The 17,751-nt window shown below is 37.8% G+C and overlaps 1 protein-coding gene across 1 annotated transcript in view; it reads left to right on the top strand.

The window, feature by feature from the left end:
• LOC129076783 (phospholipid-transporting ATPase ABCA3-like) overlaps nucleotides 1–17,751 on the top strand; it is a 242,139-nt gene that overhangs the window by 89,574 nt on the left and 134,814 nt on the right. The window contains exon 12 of the mRNA XM_054580937.1: nucleotides 17,396–17,550. Within this exon, the coding sequence (XP_054436912.1) occupies nucleotides 17,396–17,550 (155 nt within the window). The remainder of the gene's footprint in view (nucleotides 1–17,395; nucleotides 17,551–17,751) is intronic.

The raw sequence follows: 17,751 nt of genomic DNA, 5'->3' as shown, positions 1-17,751 counted from the left end.
AGTATCTCCACAACAGCACACCCAAAAGATCTCAGCAGGCACCATCCCTGCTATGGCAAATTCTGCTTTGTGCAGTCATTCCTGGTATGGCAGTTCATGCACTATGGTCAGAGATAATCCTCACAGTCTAAACCCAAGGGTCATCCCCACTCTTCAGAAGGACCAAAACAATCAAAACTCAAATACAACAAGGAGGCCTCACAAAACCCACACAAGGGACCATTCCTGGAGCACCTAGCTCAGTTGATCAGTGAGACTGCACCACTGAGCCTCACAAGACACTTGCTACGTAAGGCCACCATACCAAGACTGGAAAACATAGAAGATCTACGTAATATATAGAAACAAATAGAGACAGACAGCCAAAGTAGGAAGGCAAAAAAAAAAAAAAGCTCCAAATGAAAGAGAATAAAAAGTCCCCAGAAAAGAAAGAAAGAAAATAGAGGCAAGAAATCAACCAGATACAAATTTCAAAATAATGAAGGAACATGGTGGAGGAGTGAGTGGAAGTCATACTGACCTCCTCCCAGAATCATACTGGAATTGCAACTAAATTGTTGGGAAATCACCTGGAAAACAGTGGAATGATAGCAAAAGAGGAGGCTTGGAGCCTTGGACAGACAGTGGAATTGGCTTTCATACCACCTAAATGGTGAGAAATGCGGTGGAGGCTCGAGAGGGTGGGCTGGGCACCCACAGGCACCAGCAACAGAGGGATATTAAAATAGCCAGTTGGACCCCCCCTAAGAAGAACAAGGTCTGAATCATAAGTGGGGATCTCTAGCCTACAACATCAGAACCCAAAAAAGCACACAGACAAAAGACAGCTGCAAAAAGCGTAGTGGTGCTCTCTGCCAGAAATAGGCAGCTGGAGATGCAAAGAGACATTTAGGGCCAATGCAAACATTTGTAGTGGCAGCCACTTTCCTTGGTCTCTGGGCAAATGCAAGAGCAGAGTGGGCTGGAGCCTGAGGAAAGATTGATGAGGAAAACTTTGGGGAGAGAACTGAGACAGTGGCCAGTGGGGCCCCAGTGAAGACTCGCCTTCCACTCTGCAGCTTCTATCTTGCTCAGGCATAAAGGAAACAATAGCTCTCCCCTCAGGACACTCTGCTCCATCCAGGAGTTGCACAGAGGCCTGGGTGCTGAGTGCAGAGCTGCTGACAGAGATAGTAGATCCTTGGCTATACAGGACACAGAACTGCCTAGAGACCCATGAGGAGAGACTGGAGATGAAGGCGTTGGGGAGAGAACCAAAGGAGTAGCCGGGGGGTTCCCAGTGTTGACTCCTTCCCCATTCTGCAGTCTCCATCTTGCTCAGGAAGGCCATGCCCCAGAGAGGCAACAGTGGGAAGGAAACAATAACTCTGCTCTCAGGATGCTCCACCCCAGCCAGGAGTTGCACGCAAGCCTGGGTCCTGAGTGCAGAATGGCAGGCAGAGATATTAGATCCCTGGCTAAAGGGGACACAGAGCTGCCTAGAGATGCTTGAGGAGAGACTGGAGTCAGAGGCACTGGGGAGAGAACTGAGGGTGTAGCCGGGGGATTCCTGGTGTTGTCTTCTTCCGCATTCCACAGTCTCCATCTTGCTTAGGCAGACCACTCCCCTGAATGGCAGCAGCCTGTAAGGACACAATAACCCCACAATCAGGGGGTACTGCCCCACCCTGTGGTGCCTAAGCCTGACAGCTGAGGGCAGAGTGACTAGATTCACAATCGCAGGAGACAGACAGAGACAGTATATTCCTGGAAGTCTCAGACAGACTGCCTAAGGTCAGACAGGGTCAACAACTGACATCATCATAAGCAGATCCAGAAATAAAAGAAAAAAAAAGACCCTCCTACTACTGTAGAAGTTCACACCACAAGGTCAGGAAATCGAGACAGATCAATTTAAGAAGCAGAAGCAGAAAAGAAGAGTCTCACAAATAATGGGAAGGAAAAGAAATACCTCCCAAAAGACGGGAAAGGAGGAATAGTGCCGCAATTTTGAGAAAGAAGAATAAAGTAGGATGGATCACAATACCAGACATCAAACTATATTACCAGGCCACTGTAATCAAAACAATCTGGTACTGGCACAAAAACAGACACATAGATGAGTGGAACAGAATAGAAATCCCAGAAATAAACCCATGTCTCTCTGGTCAATTAATATTTGACAAATGGGGCAGAAATCTCAGTAAAAATAGCCTCTTCAACAAGTGCTGTTGGGAGAGCTGGACAGCCACATGCAAAAAATTGAAATTTGATAACCAACTGACACCATACACAAAAATAAACTCAAGATGGATAAAAGACTTAAATATAAGTTGCAACACCATAAAAGTCCTGGAGGAGAACATAGGCAGGAAGCTCTCAGATATCCCATGCAGCAACATTTTCACCGATATGTCCCCTAAAGCAAGGGACATAAAAGAAAGAATAAACAAGCGGGACCTCATCAAAATAAGGAGCTTATGCATGGCTAAAGAAAACATCAGCAAAATGAAAACAGAGCCAACCGTATGGGGAAATATATTTCCCATACATCAGATAGGGGTTTGATCTCCAAAATATATAAAGACTCACAGACCTCCACTCCAAGAAGACAAACAATCCTATTAAAAAATGGGCAAAGGACCTGAACAGACACTTCTCCAAGGAGGATATACACAGGGCCCAGAGACATATGAAAGGATGCTCAGCATCAGTAGCCATTAGAGAAATGCAAATTAAAACCACAATGAGATACCACTTCACATAGGTGAGAATGGCCATCATAAACAGATCAGCAAAACAGAGGTGCTGGCGAAGCTGTGGAGAAAAGGGAACCCTAGCACATTGTTGGTGGGAATGTAGACTAGTGTAGCCACTGTGGAAAGAGTTTGGAATTTCCTCAAAAAGCTAAAAATGGAATTGCCTTTTGGCTTAGTGATTTCACTTCTGGGATTATGCCCTAAGAATATCAAAACACCAATTCAAAAGAACCTAGGCACCCCAATGTGCATAACAGCACAATTTACAATAGCCAAGTGTTGGAAGCAAACTAAGTGCCCATCAGTAAATGAGTGGATCAAAAAACTATGGTACATTTACACAATGGAATACCATGCAGCAGAAAAAAAAAGAGCTACTACCCTTCATGACAACATGGATGGAACTGGAGAGCATTATGCTAAGTGAAATAAGCCAGGGGGCAAAAGACAAAAACCATATAATCTCACCTATAAGTGGAACCTAACCAACAAAACAAACAAGCAATGAAAATATAACCAGCAACACTGAAATAAAAAAGAAACCAACAGAATCATGTGGGAAGGAGGGGTGGTGAAAGAGATGGGAAGGGGAAAGTCAAGGAACATGTATGAAGGACCTATGGACAAAGCCCAAGTGGGAAAGGATTGAGGGTGGGATAGGGGGGCAGGGGAAAGTGGTGACAGAAAGGTAGAGACAAATGTATTTGAACCATAAAAAAATTAAATTAAATTAAATTTTTTTAGAAAAGAATCCTTAAAGAAATCAACAGAGACAAGAGGGAAGGAGGGAGGGGCTGGCAGGGAGAGGGAAGGGAAGGGGAAAGTCAAGGAACATATAGCAAGAACTCAAGGACAAAACCAAAGGGGAAGAGCTGAGGGAGAGAAGGAAGGAGGGGGCAAGGGAAAGTGGTGGGGGGGGAGGCAGAGACAAATGTATTTAAAAATAAAGAAAGAAAGAAAGAAAAAATAAATAAAAAATAAATAAATAAAATAGCCAGGGAAAGGTTAAGAATAGTATAGGAAATGGAGAAGCCAAAGAACTTATTTGCATGATCCATGGACATGAACTAAGTGCGGGAATTCAGGGGGAAGGGGCGGTGCAGGGTGGTGGGGAATAAGGGGGAGGAAAAAAATGGGACAACTGTAATAGTATAATCAATAAAATATATATTCAAAGAAAGAATTAAATTTTGATAAGAAAAAAAATAAAAAACAAAAAAATAAATAAAAAAAAGAATCCTTGAGGAACTTAGTGAGAACTTCACCAAAAACAAAGCAAGCATAAAAAGGACATAGAAGCCATAAAAAAAGTACCAGACATAAAGAATGCAATATCTGAAGTAAAGAATACCCAAGAGGGAATCAACAATCGATTAGATGAAGCAGAGAATAAATTAGTGATTTAGAAAGAAAGGTAGCAGGAAACTCCCAATCAGAGCACCATAAAAGAAAGGAATTTTTGAAAAGGGGGATAGTTTAAGGGACTCTGGTATAACATGAAGCATAACAATATGCACATAATAGGGGCACCAGAAGGAGGAGAAAGCAAGAAATTGAGAACTTCTTTGAAGAAAGTATGACTGAAAGCTTTCCTAACCTGGTAAAGGAAAAAACACATAAGTCAAGGAATCACAGAGTTCCAAATAAGATGAATCCAAAGAGGCCCACACCAAGGTACACTATAATAAAAATGGCAGCAGTTAAAGACAAAGAGAGAGTCTTAAAAGCAGCAAAAGAAAGAGAGTTACCTACACGGGAGCTCACATATAACCATCAGCTGATTTCAAGGCTACGGCTGGTGTGGAGTAATGGCCATATAGGGCTGTTGTCCAGACCCTAGCGGCCTCTCTTGTAATCTTATCCAGAACTGTAGAGCTAGCACCATTTTTCTACTTACCTCCCTTCGGGCTAAGCATACACAGGAGAACTGCCATACCTGGGGTATAAATGGTGAGATAGGTACTTTGGTGGATGTGAAAGAGCTGGGCATCTGGGAGCCATTGGCTGTGAAACTGCAAACACACAAGACAGCAGTGGAGACAGCAGTTCTGTTATTGCAGATTGATGGTATCATCTCAGGCCACAAAAAGAAGGTGATGACCAGGGCTGGCAAGGTGGGGCTCCTGATGCTGGCCAGGAGTAAGTGGTGGGCAATGTGACCTCAACACACAGAGCCACCAGTCTTCCCCTTTGATGAGCCAGACTGCCAGGGACACTGTGAATGTCTTTGTTTGGAAAGGATCAAATTGAGGGGCAGCTCCAGTCCCTTTCTGTCCCAACTCAGTTTGCAAAAGGCACTGGCTGACATGTAACTCTTCTCTATTGTAAGCTTTCCATTTATTTTGCTTCTGATGATTAAATCTAAGTCACTTAAAAAATAAGACCATCAGCTGGTTTCAGAAACATTTCAGTCCAGAAGGGATTAGCATGACATATTCAAAGTGAAGGAAAGCAAGGACTTCAAACCAAGACTAATCTAGAATGCAAAGCTATCATTTGAAATTGACGGAGAACATGCAAAGCTCAGTAAACCAGGTGGTGAAAGACAATTGTTATATGATCTCACCTATAAGTGGAACCTAATCAATAAAACAAATAAGCAAGCAAAATATAACCAAAGACATTGAAATAAAGAACAAACTGACAGTAACCAGAGGGGAGCGGGGAGAAGGATAATGGAGGAAAATAGGGGAAGGGTCATCAAAGAACATGTATAAAGAACATGTGGACAAAGCCAAAGCAGGTAGGATCAAGGGTGGGAGGTCAGGAGGGGCAGAGTGGGTGGGAGTGGTGGGGAGAAATTGGAGACAACTATACTTGAATGACAATTAAAAAAATGTTTCAACAGAAACATAAAATAAAATTGGTGGAGAAATAAAAAACCTCTCAGACAAAATAAAAAACAAAAACAGAAAACTAAAGGAGTTCATTACTACCAAATCATATTGAAAAATCAGTATTGAAAATAAGTATTGAAAAATAGTGTTAAAGAGACTTCTTTAAGAAGAAAAAAGAAAAAAAGGAACATAGTTATAAAGAAAAATATAGCAATAAATATGTTTCTACCAATAATTATTTTAAATGGAACTGGGTTAAATATTCTAATCAATGCATCCAGAAGCTAAATGGATGAGAAAACAAGAACTGAATATACTGAATATACACTATCTACAAGAGACTCACCTCAGAATGAAAGACTCATACTGAAAGTAAATGTATGGAAAAACATTTCATGTAAATGGAAATTTTTAAAAAGCTGGGGTAGCAATACCTATATCAGGCAAAATAGGCTTTAAAACAAAGGATCAACCCCACAAGAGAATATAACATCTTTGTACACATTTGTGCACCCAAAACAGGAGCACTTAAACATTTAAAGCAAATCTTGATGGACATAAGGAAGAGAAAAACAATAATACAGTTGGGGATTTTAACACCCCATTGACATCAGTGGATAGATACTGCAGACAGAAAACCAACAAGGAAACAGTAATCTTAAATGACACGCTAGATAAGATGGATTTAATTGATATCTTCAGAGCATTTCACCCCAAAGCAGGAGAATATACATTCTTTTCAAGTGCACGTGGAAATATCTTCAGGACAGACTACATGTTAGGACAAAAAACAAGTCTCAATAAATTTAAGGATGAAATCATTTTAAGCATTTTTCTCTGACCCAATGATATGAAACCATAAATCAATTAAAAGAAAAAAACTGAAAAACAAACAAACACATGGAGGTTAAATAACATGATACTAAACAATGAATAGGTTAACAGTGAGGTCAAAGGAAAAAAAATGAAGCGATACCTTGAGACAAATGAAAATGAAAACTAAACAAGCCCAAATCTAAGAAAGCAATTTTAAGAAGGCAATTCATAGTATTACAGGCCTACTTTAAGAAACAAGGATAAACAACCTTACCTAACACCTAAAGAAACTAGAGAAAAACAACAAAGCCCAAAGTGAATATAATAAAATAAATAATAAAGATCAGAGTTGAAATAAATGAAATAAAGTCTAAAAATAATAGAAAACATCAGTGAAACCAAGAGATGATTCTTGAACAGATCAATGAGGTTGAAAATCTTTAACCAGACTCACCAAGAAAAAAAAGAGACAACCCCCAAAAAAATAAAATCAGAAATGAAGGAGGAGAAGTAACAACTGACACCACAAAAATACAAAATACTATAAGAAAATAGTAAAAACAGCTATATGCCAACAAATCCAATAATCTGGAAGAAATAGATAAATTCCTGGAAACATATAATCTCCCAAAACTGAATCAAGAAGGAACAGTCTGAATTAAAAAATCTTAACAACCTGATTACAACAAATGAAAATGAAGTGCTAATTTAAAAAAAAAAAACACTTGCAACAAACAAAAGTCCTAAACCAGATGGCCTCACAGGCAAATTTTACCAAACATTTAAAGAACTAACACCTATCCTTCTCCAACTATTTCAAAAAATTCAAGAAAAGGGATGACTCCGAGGCTCATTTTATGAGGCCAGTATTATCCTAATTCCAAAGCCAGATAAATAAGAAAGAAAGGATATTATACATTGTAGAATATTATACTACAAAGAAAGACTATTATAGGCCAATATCCATGATGAACATAGATGCAGAAACTATCAAAATGTTAGCAAACCAAATTCAGCAATACATTGAAAAAAACCATACACCATAATCAAGTGGCATTTATTTATAGGATATGATATTAGGACAACATAAACTTTTAATTAATGTATTATACTATAGAAACAAAATGAAAGATAAAAATCACAGTATCATATCAGCAAATGCAGAAAATGCTGACAAAATTCTGCAACCATTTATGCTATAAACTATGAGCAAAGTGGAACTAGGTGGAATATATCTCAACATAATAAAGCCCAAGTATGAATACCTACAGCTAACATTATACTCAGTGAGGAAAAACAAAAAGTATTTACCTTAAAAAACAGGAACAAGACAAGGATATTTGATTTTGCCACTTTTATTCAACATAGCACTGGATGTTTTAATCACAGTAATCAGATGAGAAGAATAAAAGTCATCTAAGTTGGAAAGGAAGAAATAAACATTATTTGATGACTAGATACTGTATATAGAGAACCCTAAATATTTCACAAGAAAACTATTATAACTGATAAATGAATTCAGTAAAATAGCAGGATACAAAATAAATATTCAGAAATTGTATTTTATACATCAGTAATGAACTATCAAACAGGAAAACAATTGTATCAAAAAATAAAATACCTAAAAAAAATAAATTTAAGTAAGGATGAAAAAGACCTGTACCTGGAATATAATGATGCTGAATAAAGAAATGGAAGAAAATACAAATAACTGAGAGCTTATACAGTGCTTATGGATAGGAAGAAGTAACATCATAATACCCAAATTTGTATATAGATTCAACTCAATGTCTATCAAAATACCAACAGCATATCTCACAGAACTAGTACTAATATTTAAAAAATTTATATGGAACCACAAAAGATCCTGAACAGCCATGGAAATCTTAAGAAAGAAGAACAAAGTTGGAGGAATCATGCTATCTCATATCAAGCTATACTACAAAGATATAGTAATCAAAACAGCATGGTACTGGCATAAAAGCAGACATGTAGCTCAATGGAACAGACTAGAGAGTAAAGAAAATGAACCCATGTCTATATTGCCAATTAATATTTGACAAAGGAGGCAAGAACATACCATGGGGTAAAGACAATCTATTCAATAAATAGTGTTGAGAAAATTGGACAGATACTTGTCAAAAAGTGAAACTAGACCACCAGCTTATACCATATATAAGAAAAAAATCAAAATAGATTAAGGACTTTAATGTAAGACTCATGCCCATAAAATTTCTAGAAGAAAACATTAGTTGTAAAATCTCAGACATTTTTCTTAGTAATTTTTTTTTCTAATGTGTCTCACCAGGCAAGGGAAACAAAAGGAAAAATAAACAAATGGGACTACATGAAAGTAAAAAGTATTTGCACAACAAGGAAAATTATCAACAAAAAAAGGACAACCTACTAAATGGGATGAGGGGTTAGTATTCAAAATTTATAGAGAACTCAAACAACTCAATGCTAAAAATACCCCAAACAATCCAATTAAATAAATCAACAAAAGACATAATAGACACTTACCCAAAGAGGACATAGAGACAACAAATAAACATATGAAAAGGTGCTCAATGTCACTAATTATCAGAGAGATACAAATTAAAACCACAATAAGATATTACTTCATACCTGCCAGAATGGCCACCATCAGTAAATCAACACAGAACAAGTGCTGGTGAAATGTGGAGAAAAGGGAAACCTTATGCACTGTTTGTAATAATGCAGATTGGTATAGCCACTCTGGAGAACAGCATAGAATTACCTCAAAAAATTAAAAATGGAAATGCTTTCTGACCCTGTGATTCCACTTCTGGGAATATGTGTGATTGTAAGAAACACTAAACATGAGTGGATATATGCACCCCTATCTTTGTTATATCATTATTCACAATTTTCAAGCTATGGAAGCAACCTAAATGTCCATCAATAAGTGAATGAATAGAAAAAGTAGTTATACATTTACACAATGAAATACTATTTGGCAGTAAAAAAAAATTAATAAATCTTACCCTTTGTGACTGCAAGGGTGGACCTAAAGGGTATTATGCTAAGTGGAATAAGTCAGTCAGAGAAAGAAAAATAGCATATTTTTCCCCTTACATGTGCAAGCTAAAGAACAGCATCAACAAACAAAACAGAAACAGACTCACAGATATTGATGGTTGCCAGAGGGAATGGAGTTTGGGGAACTGGATCAAAAAGGTCAAGGGTTTGAGATGTCTATATTAGTAATTACAAAAAGGTCATGGGACTGTAAGGTACCACATAGGAAACATAGTCAATAACATTGTATTAATGATATATGGTGCCAGACAGGTACTTGAAATATCAAGGGGAACACTATGCAAAGTATATGATTGTTTAACTATTATGCTGTATTCCTGAAACTAATGCAAAATAATATTGAATGTCAAGTGTAATTGAAAAATACAATTTAAACAAATTTATACATGTAAAAAAATAATTATTAACAGTGTCTCAGAGAAATTTGGGATACCTTTAAATGCACCAACATATATGAATTTATGTTGCATATCCATTTATGTTGTAATAAGAATGACAGAGAGGAGAAAGAGGAGAAAGGAGAAAAGGTACTCTAAGAAATAATGGTTGAAACTTCCCAAATTTGCTGAAAATATTAATCTACATATCCAAACACTAAGCAAGCTCCAAGTAGGATATATGTATAGAGATCCATACCCAGACACTTCATAATAAAAATTCTGACAAAGAGGAAATCTTGGAAGCAGGAGACACAAATGATTTGTCCCATACAATGGTACCCCCAAAAATTAAGAACTAACTCCTCATAATAAACAATGGAAGTCAAGGAACAGTGGATAATACATAAAAAGTGCTGAAAATAAAAAATGCCAATTCAGAGTGTCTCCTCTCTCAGAAATTAGCATGAAATAACACATTTCCAGATAAACAAAACCTGAGTAAATTTATTGCTCATAGACTTGAAACAAGAAGTTCTTTATAATTAAAGCAAATAAGCCCATATGGATATTTGAATACACACACACACAAACCAAAGAGCATCAGTAAAGATAATTATGTAATTATAAGAGACAGCATGAATAAATAGTACTTTTTTTCTTAACTAATTTTAAATACATTTGTATAATATCTAACTGTCATTTTGGTCCTGCAACATCTAGAAAAGTAATGTATTTGAAAATAACAGCACTAAGAAGGTGGAGGAGACTAATCTTGTCATAAAGTAAGGAAATGGACCAACGCATGAATTTTTATTTGCAGCCATTTACCCTGGGTTCTGGCAAAAGTGGAGGCAGAGTGGGCTGGAGATGCCTGAGGAGAGAGACTGGGGACAGAGGCTTTGGGGGAGAGAACTGAATGAGTAGCCAGCAGGATCCTGGTGCTGACTCCTCCCCGACATGGCAGCAGCCATCTTGCTCAGGCAGACCACTCCCCTGAGCATCAGCAGTGAGAGAGTACACAATATCCCTGCCCTAAGGAGGGACTCTACCCTGGCCCTGTGGTGCTTAAGCCTGACTGCTGAGTACAGAGTGGCAGCCACAAATAGTGGATCCCTGGATAAAGGGGATGCAGAGTGGACTAGAGACACTTGAGGAGAGACTGGAGATGGAGGCTTTGTGGAGAGGACTGAGAGAGTAGCTGGCGGGATCCTGGTGCTGAGTCATCCTCCATACAGCAATTTGTCCCAGGCAGACCACTCCCCTGAGTGGCATCAATGTGAGAGGACACAATAGCCCTGTACCCGGGAGGGGTTCTGCCTTGCTCTGCAATGCCTAAGCCTGACTGCTGAGTGCAGAGTGACTAGATTAACAACTCGAGGAGACAGTCACAGAGAGTAGATTCCTGGCAGTCTCAAACAGACTTCCTAAGGTCAGACTGGGTCAACATCTGATATCACCAGAGGCAGATCCAGAAAGAAAAAACAGCAGTAAATACTAAAGGCTACCGAGATGAATGCCACTGTGGTCTTTGTAGGGGACCGCTTTGAGTGGCATTGGGAACTGTAGCCCCATACACGCTGGGGCCTGGAAAAGGACACATAAGTCTTGGCTGGAATGCCAGTAATTCTGGAGGCATGCAAGACCCAATAATGACTCCAAGGGCCCCCAAGGACAATCAGATTAGGCAGTAAATTACACTCCTTGAAGCATGCTTTGTTTCTCATTTGAACTCTGTTAATCATATACCAAATAACCAGCTCAAAGCTGGGAAAGAAATTTAAAAACTCCTGGACCCTGACTCAGAACCCACCTGGTGTCATAATTTTTGCTCAACCCTAACCTGAAGCAATTCGGTGTGTTCCTGCTGTTGTCATCTTTAAACAATATCTATTCTCTGTAAGCTCAAGCTGCAGATGTAAATAAATTACCTATACATTCCTGCTGACTACTCCCCATGTGTAACCTTCTCAATAAAAACCATTGAGCACAAGGACTCAGGGCATTCTCCTCTGGAGAGAATCACCTTCCCCTTTTCTTGACACTTGGTGTCTGTAATGACTCATTATTTCATCCGCAGAGAATCAGGGGACTCTGCAGGAAGCAGAGGTTTATGCCAAGGTTTTATCCATGATTTATGATATTTTCTTTATTACATAGCCTTTTAATGTTCATTTTGGGTCCATCAAATGGGTGCATATTAAGTAATTAGATTTTATACTAATAGTTAATTTCTCTCCTTTCTTAGAATACTTTTAATCTCTTTACAGCCTTATTAACACTGGCCCATTTGCTGTTAATAGTAAGATTGCAGGGGGCAGTTATTTTTGCAGATATGGGTTGTTTCCTGGGTTTTGTGGCTTTCTAATGGTTGCACGTGCACAAAAACACACAAGACATGGTGGGCAGAGTGACCCTCAGTCAAACAGCTGGAGAGAAGGACCTACCAAAGAATTATGAAAAAACACTCAAAGCCCAATTACTTCCAGAGAGCCAAATAAACAGGATAAAAGGCATCCCAAGAGTATCGAGTTCAGGAGATCAAGGAGACTGCACCACTTAATCTTACAGGTCTCCTACCATAGGAATTCACAACACAAAGCCAGGATGCCAAGATATATCAATTTAAGAAGCAGAAGCAAAAAAAAAAAAGTCTCACAAATAATGGGGAGACAAAGAAACACCTTTCAACCAAAAGGAATGGAGGAATCCCCAGAAAAAGAACTAAATGAAATAGAGACAAGGAAACTGTCAGATATTGAGTTCAAAAAATGGTTCTAAGGAAGCTCAGTGAGCTCAGAGAGAATTACAAAAAAACTACAGGGAAACTATGAGGAACTTATCAATAAGAGGAAAGAAGAAATGAAGAATACAACTCCCGAATTGAAGAACACAGTGGAAGGAATCAAAAGCAGGCTAGATGAAGCAGAGGTTTGAATCAGTGGGCTGGAGAACAAAGTAGAAAAAAGCTCCAAGAAAGAGCAAGAATAGGAAAAAAGACTAAAAAAATAAAGAGGCATTCAGGTAAATGCAGGACAGCATGAAAAGTATTATTATCTGTGTAATAGAGATACCAGAAGGAAGAGAAGAGGAAGTGATAGAGAAACTGTTTGAAAAAGCAATGATGGATAACTTCCTTAATTGGAGGAGAGAAAAGTCTCACAAGTCCAGGAAGAACAATTTCCCATTCAAGAGGAACCCAAAGAGGCCCACTCCAAGACACATCATCAGTAAAATGGCAAATATCAAGACAAAGAAAGAATCCTGAGGTCAGCAAGCGGGAAACAAGTAGTAACATATAAGGGAACACCGGTAAAGCTAGCAGCTGACTTCTCAACAAATACACTACAAGCCAGAAGGAAATGGCAAGAAATATTCCAAGTAATAAAAAAGCAAAAGCCTGCAACAAAGATTGCTCTACTCGGCCAGGCTCTCATTAAAATAGAAGGTGAAATAGGAGTTTCCCAGACAAAAGAAGGCTAAAAGAATACACCTCTACCAAACCAGTATTGCAAGATATGCTAAAGGGACTGTCTTAAGAAGATGAAGAGAAAGAGTGAGAAAGAGGAACACAGGTAAAATGGGAAAAAATGAATAAGTACCTATCAATAATAACTTTTAATGTAAATAGATTAAATACTCCATTCAAAAGACATAGGATATCTGAATGGCTGAGAAAACATGATCCACACATATGCTGCCTACAAGAAACCCACCTCAGAACAAAGGACCTACACAGACTGAAAGTAAAGGAATGGAAAAAAATGTTCCAAGCAAATGGACAGGAGAAAAAAGGTGGGGTAACAATACTTATATCAGACAAAATAGATTTCAAAACAAAGGCCATACTAAGAGACCCAGAAGGATACTTTATAATACTCAAAGGAAGAACCCATCAAGAAGACATAAACATAATAAACCTCTATGTGCCCAACAGAGGAGCACCCAAATATACTAGGAAAATCTTGGAGGACTTCAAGAAAGATATAGAGAGCAACACACTGTTAGTAGGGGATTTTAACACCCCACAGTAAAAATGTATAAATCTTCCAAACAAAATATCAACAAGGATATATTGGAACTAAATGATGCATTAGGTCAAATGGACTTAGCAGGTGTATACACAACCTTTCATCCAAAGATGCAAAATACACATTCTTTACAAATCCAGATGGAACATTTTCAAAAATAAACTACATGACAAGACACAAGACAAGCCTTAACAAATTCAAGAAAATTGAAACCATAACCATAACAAGCATTTTCTAGGACCACAAGGGCTTGAAACTGGAAACCATCTCAAGGAAAAAACTAAAAAACATACAAACTCATGGAGGCTGAGTAGAATAATATTAAACAATGATGGGTCAGTACTGAGATCAAAGAAGAAATCAAAAAGTTATTGTAAACAAATGAAAATCAACACACAACAGTCCAAAACCTAACAGAACAATGAAGGCAGTTCTGAGAGGGAAGTTCATAGCAATACAGGACTACCTAAAAAATATAGAAACATTTTGAATAAACAGCCCAACCCTACATCATCAAGAACTGGAGAAACAATAGCAAACAAAGCCCAGAGTAACTAGAAGGAAGGAAATAATCAAGATCACAGCAGAACTGAATGACATAGAGACTAGAACAATTCAAAGGATCAGCCAATCCAGGAGCTGGTTCTTTGAAAAGAAATATAAAATTGACAAGACTTTAAGCAGGCTCATCAAGAAAACAAGGGAGAGGACCCAAGTAAATAATATCAGAAATGGAAGAGGGGAAACAGCAACTGATATCACAGAAATACAAAGGATTGTAAGAAATTACTATGAACAATTATATGCCAAGAAATTTGAAAACCTAGGCAAAATGGACAACTTCCTAGAAAAATATAACCTTCCAGCACTGAATGAAGAAGCAGTAGAAAGCCAGAACAGCCCAATACCAGCTAGTGAAATTGAAGCAGTAATCAAAATACTGCAGGCACACAAAAGCCCTGGATGGGACAGTTTTATAGGAGAATTTTATAAAATATTTAAGGAAAGTGTTAACCCCTATCTTTCTCAGACTATTCCATAAAATCCAAGAAAAAGGACGACTCCCAAACTCTTTTTGTGAGGGCAGCATCATCCCAATCCCAAAATCAAATAAAGATACAACCAAGAAAGAAAACTACAGATCAATATCACTGATGAACATAGACACTAAAATCCTCAACAAAATTTTGGCTAACAACATCAAGCAATACGTTAAAGAGATCATCCACCATGATCAAGTAGGATTCATCCCAGAAATCAAAGCATGGTTCAATATTTGCAAATCAATAAACATAAAACATCACATAAACAAAAGGAAAGACAAAAACACATGATCATCTCAATAGATGTGGAAAAAACATTCTATAAGGTACAGTACCCATTTATAATAAAAACAATCAGCAAAGTGGGAGTAAAGGAGGCATACCTCAACACAATAAAGGCCATATATGAAAAACCTGCGGTCAATATCATACTCAAGTGCAAAAAATTAAAAGCATCCCCACTAAGATTGGGAACAAACAAGGATGTCTGCTCTCACCGCTTCTATTCTACATAGTATTGGAAGTCCTAGCCACAGCGATCAGACAAGAAAAAGAAGAGGTATCCAAGTTTGAAAGGAGGAAGTAAAACTGTCCTTGTTTGCAGAGACATGATAATGTACATGGAAAACCCCATAGACTCCAGCAAAAAAACTACTGAATCTAATATGTAAATTTGGCAAAACAGCAGGATAATTTGCCTTTCTCTGATGGCTACTAATGTTGAGCATCTTTTCATGAGTCTATGGGCCCTGTGTGTGTCCTCCTTGGTGAAGTGTCTGTTCTGGCCCTTTGCCCACTTTTTAATTGGATTGTTTGTCTTTCTGAAGCGGAGTCATGTGTGGTCTTTATATATTTTGGAGATCAAACCCTTGTCCATGTATCGTTTGCAAATATATTTTTCCATATGTGTGCTCCCTTTTCATTTTGCTGATGTTTTGTTTAGCCATGCAGAAGCTTTTTAGTTTGATATAGTCCCATTTGTTTGTTCTTTCCTTTGTATATCTTGCCTGAGGCGATGTATTGGTGAAAATATTGCTGTGTAGGATATCTGAGATTTTTCCTGCCTATGTTCTCCTCTAGAACCTTTATGATATCACAACTTATACTGAAATCTTTAGTCCATCTTGAGTTTATTTTTGTGTATGGTGTAAGTTAGTGGTCTAGTTTCACTTCTTGCATGTATCTTTCCAGCTCTCCCCACACCATTTATTGAAGATACTATTTTTCCTCCATTTTATGTTCCTGCCTTCTTTGTCCAATATTAACTGACTATACTGACATGGGGTATTTCTGGGCTCTTTATTCTGTCATTGCTTTTTTAAAATAATTTATTTGATGATCCCTGGCTGGTGTGGCTCAGTGGATTGAGTGCTGGCCTGCGATCCTAAGGGTTGCTGGTTTGATTCCCAGTTAGGGTTCATATCTGGGTTGTGGGCCAGCTCCCTGGTAGGGGGCATATAAGAGCCAACTGCACATTGATATTTCTCTCCCTCTATCCCTCCCTCACCCTCTTTCTAAAAGTAAATAAATAAAATCTTTAAAAAATTTATTTGAGAGAAATTCATCACCACATGCTATACTTAAAAATTAAGGTAAAATTGACATATAATGTTATACTTGTTTCAGGTATACAACATAATAAGTTGTATTATGCTTTGAAGGTATACATCTGTACCATACAGTGTCATTTTTTTTCCTTGTGATGAGAACTTTTTAGACTTACTCTCTTGGCAGTTTTAAGATATGTAGTACAATATTATTGATGATAGTTGCAATTCTGTACATTACATCTTCATGAATTATTTTATATCTTGAAGCTTGTTCTTCTTGACCATCTTCACCTACTTTGCCCATTCCTCTTTCCCTTGGCAACCCCCAATCTGTTTTCTATCTATTTTGTTTTGTTTGTTCACTTGTGATGTAATTTTAGATTCCACATATAAGTGAAATAATATGGTATTTGTCTTTCTCTTGTTGCACTTAGCATAATGCCTATGGGTTCATTCATGTTGTCACAAATGACAAAGTTTTATTCTTTTTTTATGGTTGAATAATATTCCATTGTATACATATACCACATTTCTTTATCCATTCATGGACAGTTAGGTTGTTTTCTTTTATAAAAATCATTTTTTATTGTTATTGTATTATAGTTGTCCAAATTTTTCTCCCTTTGCCCTTCTCTGCCCATTCCACACACCCCTACTCCTGAAAGTGATCAGAGTGGGGGGGGGAGAGTAGTGGAAAGAAGGGAAGGGACTAGACAAAGAATATGTATGAATGACCCATATACATGGACAACAGTGTGGGCATCTGTTATTTCTTATCTTCTGGATAATAGCCATTTTCATGGGTGTAAGGTGGTGAGATATTTCTAATTCTAATGAACAATCTGTAATTATATTTTGAAGTTGAGGTGCTAATGAACAGTTTTTTTTCATGGTCCCTCAGGAAAACTAAGCATCTGTTACGTGTTCTCCTTTATCCTAGGTCTCTATACTGCTACCAGTGGAAAGGCCTATGTGAATGGATATGACATCTCAAAGCAAATGGTCCAGATTAGGGAAAGCTTGGGCTTGTGCCCACAGCAGGACTTGTTGTTTAATTACTTGACAGTATCAGAACACCTTTATTTCTATTGTGTGGTAAGCCAAAGATATATTCCCCCCACCACTCTATTCATGTACTTAAGAGATTACCTACTATCAATATCCTTATTATTAGAAAGTTCAAACACTTATTTCTGATAATTTCTTCTTTAGAATTAAAGAGAGGCAAAAGAAAGAAGACACTGTGTAGATTATGTAAGAAAAGAGCTGATGCAAACATTTGTAGGATAAAATTGG

This window comes from Pteronotus mesoamericanus, unplaced genomic scaffold (assembly GCF_021234165.1).
Source record: "Pteronotus mesoamericanus isolate MK-2021 breed Mesoamerican mustached bat unplaced genomic scaffold, CSHL_Meso_final contig_64, whole genome shotgun sequence".
In the NCBI taxonomy this organism is placed as follows: domain Eukaryota; kingdom Metazoa; phylum Chordata; class Mammalia; order Chiroptera; family Mormoopidae; genus Pteronotus; species Pteronotus mesoamericanus.
This window is presented reverse-complemented; position numbering and strand designations above follow the sequence as displayed.